A 7,844-nucleotide genomic window follows, 5' to 3' on the forward strand; every position below is an offset into this window, starting at 1 on the left:
CTGGGGTGCCTGGCCAGCCTGGATGAGGGATTGATGGCTGTTTTCAGGCTGCCCGCACCCCCTTTAGGGTGGGGGTCCCTACTGGGGTGCCTGGCCGGTCTGGGTGAGGGGCTGAGGGCCGTTTTCAGGCTGGCCGGGACTGAAGCTCCCAGCCTCTCCTTTTTTTCTTTTCTTTTTTTTTCTGGGATTTATTTACCTTCTATAATTGAAACACTGTTGCTGTCACTGGCACTCCCAGCTCTGAGGCCACGGCCGGCTGAAAGCAGGTATCTGGGATTTGTTTAGCTTCTATAATTGAAACATTGTTGCTTTCGGGCTCAGAGCCGGGCCGCGGCAAGCGGGGAACCTTGGCTTCCTCCATCACTGGAGCAAGCAAGCCTCCTGCTCGCTTCAGCTGTGTGGCTGCCGGTCGCCATCTTGGTTGGCAGTTAATTTGCATATCGCCCTGATTAGCCAATGGGAAGCATAGCAGAGGTACGGTTAATTATCCTTTTTGTCTTTTATTAGATAGGAAGATTATTGGCTATATTTCCTATGCTGTACTTTACACCCAGATGACTATATTGAAATTACTAATCTGTACTTCTCAATCCCTTTACCATTTTCACCCACACCCCCAACTCCCTTCTACCAACCATCAGTCTGTTCTCTATATCTATGAGTCTGTTTCTGTTTTGTTTGTTTATATTGTTCTTTAGATTCCACATATGAATGAACTCATATGGTATTTGTCTTTCTTCGACTGATTTATTTCACTTAGCATATACCCTCTGGGTCCATTCACAGTCACAAATGGTAAGATTTCATAATTTTTAAGGCTGCTTATTATCTGTATTTTTTTTATCCTTTTCTTCTTTTTTTAAAATTGACTTCAGAGAGGAAGGGAGAGGGAGAAGGATATAGAAACATCAATGATGAGAGAGAATCACTGATTAGCTGCCTCCTGCATGCCCCCTACTGGGGATCAAGCCTGCAACCCAGGTATGTGCCCTGAGAGACCCTTTAACATTTCTTGTAATCCTGGTTTGACGGTGCTGAACCTTAACTTCTTCTTGTCTGGGAAGCTCTTTATCTGTCCTTTGATTCTAAATGATAGCTTTGCTAGATAAAGTAATCTTGGTTGTAGGTCCTAGCTTTTCATCACTTTGAGTATTTCTTGCCAATCCCTTCTGTCCTGCAAGGTTTCTGTTGAGAAATCAGCTGCGAGTCTTATGGGAGCTCCCTTGAAGATAACTGCTTTTCTCTTGCTTCTTTTAAGATTCTCTTTCTGTCTTTAACCTCTGCCACTTTAATTAGGATGTGTCTTGGTGTGGGCCTCCTTAGGTTCACCTTGTTTGGGACTCTGTGCTTCCAGGACTTGTATGTTTATTTCCTTCACCAGGTTAGGGAAGTTTTCCGTCATTTTTTCAAACAGGTTTTCAATTTCTTGTTTTTACTCTTCTCCTTCTGGCACCCAATGATGTGAATGTTTTTATGCTTAAAGTTGCCCCAGGGGCTCCTTACACTATCCTTTTTAAAAATTCTTTTTGCTGTTCTAATTGTGTATTTTTTGCTTCCCTGTATTCCAAATTGCTGATTTGAATCTACTACTGATTCCTGTAATTTATTCTTCATTTCAGTTAGTGTATCTGTCATTTTTAATTGGTGCTTTTTTATGGTTTCCATGTCCTTTTTTATGCTGTGAAGTTCTCACTAAGTTCCTTGAGCATCCTTATAACCATTGCTTTGAACACTGTATCTGGTAGTCTGCTTGCCTCCATTTCATTATTTTTTTTTCTGGAGATTCCTCCTGTTCTTTCATTTGGTACTTGTTTCTTTGTCTCTGCATTTTGGCGGCTTCCCTAGTTTGTTCCCATGTATTAAGTAGAGTTGTTATGTCTGCTGGACTTGGTAGAGTGGCCTTGTGTAGTAGGTGTCCTGCAGGGCCCCGTGTACAGCCTCCCCAGTGACTCAAGCTGAGCACTGCAGGTATACTTCTGTGTGGGCTGTGTGCACTGTCCTGTTGTTGTTGAGCCTTGATTGCTGTTGGCGTCACTGGAAGGAATTGACCCTCAGGCTGATCAGCTGCGAGGACTGGCTGTGACTACAGTGAAAGAGATGCTGTACAGGGGCCAACCCTACAGAACAGGACTTGCTTCAGTGGGTCTTGGGTGCTTCTCAAGTCTGCCTCTTGGGTGTGTTGCTTGTGGAGGTGGTAGGGTCATAATCTGGCATGGTCTGAAACTGTCCATTGAGTGCACTGGCTCTGGGGCCTCCTGAGAGGTACAAGGTTAGCCTGGGACAGTATGGCACAAGCTACAAAGCAATCTGCAGATGGCTACCACTTGTGCTAGGCTTGGAGGTGCCCAGGAGAGGCCAAGCTGCACACCAAGACCAGCTGCCATTAGTGCCGGGCCTGGGGCCACTTAGTGAGAGGTATGAGGTATGCAGAGTCCAGATGCTGCTTGTTTGAGAGATTTTAGGAAAGTCCAAAGCATGAGGCAAGAGATACCATTTGTATAGAAAAGCCACTGAAAATGGCTTGGGTGTGCCCACTAGTTAGGTAAGGCAAGTCTCGGGGAATCACCAGGGTGGGGCAAACAGTATGAGCCAGGTTGATGGAGACTTAGATATGCATCCACTTGCCAGCTCTGTGTGGGAAGGGCTCAGAAAAGAAACAATGGCCTTTGCCATCACTTTTGTCTGGGAGCTGCCCCTCCAGCTCTCACTCTGATGCCAGTCAACTCAGTTCCTCCCCGTATGTCCCTGCTGCCTTTAACCTTCTTCCCCAGCACTGGAGCTTAGAGCAAGTGCATCTGAGTAAGTCTGTGCACAGGCTCCTTAAGATGAACTGCCTAGAACTCCAGCTGCCTTTGTCTCATTCAGCCACAATCCCCTTAGTTTTTATAGCCAGAAGTTATGGGCACTCTTCTTCCTGGCATTGGAACCCTTGGCTATGAGGCCTGGTGTGGAGGCTGGGACCCCTGAACAGCCAAGATATCACTCCTGATTTTTACCTGCCACACATGTTATGGGACCAGACATTCCATGTCTCTGCCCCTCCTACTAGTCTCGATGTGGTTTCTTCTTTATATCCTTAGTTATAGGACTTCTGTACAGCTTGATTTCAGGTGGTTCTAAAGTACGGTTGTTCTGTAGTTTAGTAGTAATTTTGATGAGGTTATGAGTACCACATTTACCTATGCTGCTGTCTTGTATGGAACCCCCAATATGTTTAAAAGAAAAGCCTGTGGACAAAAGGGTCCCAGGTTCAATTCCAGTCAAGGGCATGTACCTTGGTTGGCAGGCTCCTTCCCAGCCCAGGTGCGTGCAAGAGGCAACCAACTTGATGTGTTTCTCTCACATCGATGTTTCTCTGTCTTTCCTTCTCTCTTCCACTCTCTCTAAAAGATCAATGGAAAAATATCCTTGGGTGAAAATTAACAAAAAAAGATTAAGAATACTAGCTTACCTTGGAGAACCATGTGGATTTGTGCCAGAGCTGGCAGTAGATGTAAGATTCTGCTCCATGCGCTGATAATTCCTTATCTGAGTAGGAACTGGAATTGGTGCTGTTTCACTGTGAGGTGACACAGTAGGCGGACACTGTCTGTAACCATAAGTTATTAAAAAAGAAAGAAATCCAAGTAAGACCCATTGGTAATATTTAGAGAAAAATTCTAGAAGAAGCAAAATGATCAGTTCTGCATGTAAATAAGAAATGATGATCTTATAAAAATATATAAAGCAAAAAATTTCATTTGTCATTTAAAGAACTCTCCTGGCATTCATATGCATATTTAATACTAAGATTTATAACAAGAACTGGAAAAACATTCCTCTACAATAAGAAAATTAGGTTGGCAAAACTTAGTTTCATCTGCTCACATTCTGCTATTCATTACTATATGAGAGAAAAATATAATTCTAGGAAAATATGTTGGGAAATGAACAGGAAGTTCAAGATCAAAGATGACTGGAATGTTTACAAAAGTTATGAATGCAGTAAGCATTCCCAAGGAACTCTGACTTTTATGAAGACTAAAAATACACTGTGCAATTCTCAAAGCATAGAACTGATCTGAAGTCCATTTTAAATGTTAGAATTTGATTTCTTAATAGCCTCTTTCATTGATTTTCATAAATTCAGAAATAGTATGTCCTTAGATGACTTTCAATTCAATTTACAACATAATATAGGACCTTAAGATAGATGACTTACTTCATTCTTTGCCCTTCTATAATTCTAAAAAATACACAAAAATCTCCCACTTTTCCCCAATTATAACATTACAGATGTAAGAGATTGTATAGTTATCTAAGCAAAACAAAGACTATCGTCTAGCTCAGCCGTGGGCAAACTACGGCCCGCGGGCCGGATCCCGCCCGTTTGAAATGAATAAAACTAAAAAAAAAAAAAGACCGTACCCTTTTATGTAATGATGTTTACTTTGAATTTATATTAGTTCACACAAACACTCCATCCATGCTTTTGTTCCGGCCCTCCGGTCCAGTTTAAGAACCCATTGTGGCCCTCGAGTCAAAAAGTTTGCCCACCCCTGGTCTAGCTTCATGTTAGAACTTTTTAAACCATTAAGAGTATTTCCTATTTAAATCAAAAGAAAATCTCATCAGAAGAGATGTTAGTTGCTTTCCCAATATCCATTTACCTACTGTTTCTTACTATCAGAACTCAAATATTATGGAAGGTATGATGTGCCCAGTTAAATTATGACATATCCCAGACTTCTTTGCAGCCATGAGTAGTCAATGTGTCTTCCTTGGCGGAAGTCTTTTATCTATTCTTCCTCCTACCTGGAATGTGGGTAGGCTTACTGAAGTTTCAGCAGCTAGCCTGGAACCATGAAGGAAAGGCCAGAAGAACTGCAGAAAATGTCCTTGAGCCACAGAAACGAAGGCAACAACTATTTACCTTGACTTCTCTTCATGCAAGAAAACAAAACCTTTAGTGTTCAACTACACTACAGTCAGGACCCTGTTGTTTACCATCAAGTGGAATTCCTTATTGATACACCATCCAGTGTGTTTCTATAAGCTCTCCCTATTTTTCACTTACCTAATTCTATTAAGTATCTTTTAAATACAATGACTTAGTCGTCAAGTATGAGAATGTGATGTGAATGAACAAATGCCATCTTTCTACAGTCCCAATTTAATAAGTACCAGTACTCAAAGAGTTGGTGAAGCAAGTACATCTAGGTTGTTTTTTTTTTAATATTGTTTGTTGATGTTACAGTGGTTCATAAATTACAGTTTCAGGTGGACAATTCTATAATACATTATCTGTATATTGTATTGTGCTTACCACCTCAAGTCAAGTCTCTGTCCATCATCATTTATTCCCCCTCTCCTACCCCTCCCTACACCCCTTCTCCCTCTGGTAATCACCATAACTATTGTCTCCATCTATGAGGTATGGGGTTTTTTTTTCTTGCTTAATCCCTTCACTATTTTCACCAGTCGTCCAACCCCCTTCCCTCTGACAGCTGCCATCTACACATTTCTGTATCTATGAGTCTGTTTCTATTTTGTTTATTTTGTTCATTAGATTCCACATGTAAGTGAAATCACATGGTATTTTCTTCCCCTGACTGATTTATTTCACTGAGCATAATACTCTCCAGGTCCATCCATGCTGTCACAGATGGTAGTATTTCCTTATTCCCCCCCCCCCTTTTTTTATACCCAAGTAGTATTCCATTTCATACATGCACCACAGGTTCTTAATCCAATCATCTATTGATCGGCACTTAGGTTGCTTTCAAATCTTGGCAACTGTAAACAGTGCTGCAAAAAGTATAGGGGTGCATATATTCTTTCAAATCAGTGTTTCAGGTTTCTTCTGATATATTTTCAGAAGTGGAACTGCTGGATCATAAAGAAGTTCCATTTTTAATTTTCTGAGATAACTCCATACTATTTCCACAGTGACTGCACCAGTCTGTGTGCTCACTAACAGGGTTCCATTTTTCCGCATCCTTGCCAACATTTGTTATTTGTTGACTCGATGACAGCCATTCTGACAGGTATGAGTTGACACCTCACTGTGGTTTTAATTTGCATTTCTCTGATTCTCTGATGATGAGTAATACAGGCATCTTTTCATTGGACAGCAAGAGTCCGCACATCCGGAGTGCAATGGATAAGCCTCGCCCTGGGAAAACCACCTTCATGATCATGGTATCTCTCCTGCCAGGTAAGTATCATTGGATATTTTTTAACCTATACATTGTCAGGTTCTAATATCTTCCTGCTAATCACCAAAGGGAAATTAAAAACGCGGATAAAGATGCCCTAAGAAGTAAACTTAGCAACCTTATAATTCAAGGCACTCCTCTCGGGGAATCACAAGCAACCAGCTAGCTGCTCTTATACCTCTGGTGCCTCCCCTGCCCAGAACACCAGGAGATGAACAGCCACGGCAGGTGTTCTGTAAATGTTGTCCCAGTTACTGAACAGGAGCTTCGAGCAGGCTACCCAAGGATCTTCATGAGAGCGTCAAGGGACTTAGTGAGACTTTCAAGGATCTCAGTGAGAATGTCAAAGACATGAAAAAGGACCAGTCAGAAATTAAGCATACACTAACTGAAAGAATAATTTACAGGGATTCAACAGTAGAGTAGAGGATTCCTGGAATCAAATCAATGATTTGGAATATGAGGAAGCAAAAAACACCCAATCAGAAGAGCAAAAAGAAAAAAGAATATAAAAATATGAGGATAGTGTAAGGAGCCTCTGGGACAATTTCAAGCATACCAACATTAGCATTATGGGGGTGCCAGAAGAAGAGAGAGAGCAAGATATTGAAACCTATTTGAAGAAATAATGATAGCCCTGGCCGGTTTTGCTCAGTTTATAGAGCATTGGCAAGCAGACAGAAGGGTCCCGGGTTCGATTCCAGTCAAGGGTATATGGCTGGGTTGCAGGCTCAATCCCCAGTGGGGGGCATGCAGGAGGCAGCAGATCAATGATTCTCTCTCATCATTTATGTTTCTATCTTTCTCTCCCTCTCCCTTCCTCTCTGAAATCAATAAAAATATGTTTAAAAAAGGAAAAGAAATTTTCTTCCCCTACCTGGAGAGAGAAATACACTTACAAGTCCAGGAAACACAGAGTCCCAAACAAGAGGAACACACAGAGGCCCACACCAAGACACATCATATTTAAAATGCCAACGGTTAAAGACCAAGAGAGAATCTTAAAAGCAGCACGAGAAAAAGCAGTTAGTTACCTATAAGGGAGTACCCATACGGCTGTCAGAAACTTTGCAGGCCAGAAAGGAGTGGCAAGAAATATTCAAAGTGATGAAAAGCAAGAACCTACAACCAGTATTACTCTACCCAGTAAAGCTATCATTTAGAATTGAAGGTCAGTTACAGAGCTTCCCGGACAAGGAAAAGTTAAAGAAGTTCATCACCACCAAACTAGTATTACATGAAATGTTGAAGGGTCTTCTTTAAGAGGAAGAAAAGGAAGAAGAAAAAGATAAAAAATATGAATAAAATGGCAATAAATATGTATCTATCAACAAATAAATCTAAAAATCTATAAAATAAACGAACAAGGAATCAAATGAACAAAATAAACTGATGAATAAAACAGAATCAGAGGCAAGGAAGGGTGGGGGGAGAGATTAACCAAAGAACTTATATGCATACTAGTAGCCCACCCGCCGCTTCCGCGGGAGCCGGCCGGAACCGCACTGCTTCCACGGGAGGCGGTAGTGAGCCGCCAGCGCTCACAGGGGCCTGGAGGAAGCCGAACCGCTTCCGTGGGAGCCATGAGGGACCCACGCCGATTCCCTGGGAGGCAGGAGGGACCCGCACCGATTCCCTGGGAGGCAG

General features: G+C 42.1%; 1 protein-coding gene across 1 annotated transcript in view; it reads right to left on the reverse strand.

Annotated features, from left to right (window-relative positions):
* Window positions 1-7,844, reverse strand: part of ULK2 (unc-51 like autophagy activating kinase 2) — a 110,854-nt gene that overhangs the window by 29,878 nt on the left and 73,132 nt on the right. Inside the window, exon 16 of the mRNA XM_014542812.1 lies at window positions 3,452-3,589. Within this exon, the coding sequence (XP_014398298.1) occupies window positions 3,452-3,589 (138 nt within the window). The remainder of the gene's footprint in view (window positions 1-3,451; window positions 3,590-7,844) is intronic.

The sequence above is a fragment of the Myotis brandtii genome, unplaced genomic scaffold (genome assembly GCF_000412655.1).
Source record: "Myotis brandtii unplaced genomic scaffold, ASM41265v1 scaffold314, whole genome shotgun sequence".
Lineage (NCBI taxonomy): Eukaryota > Metazoa > Chordata > Mammalia > Chiroptera > Vespertilionidae > Myotis > Myotis brandtii.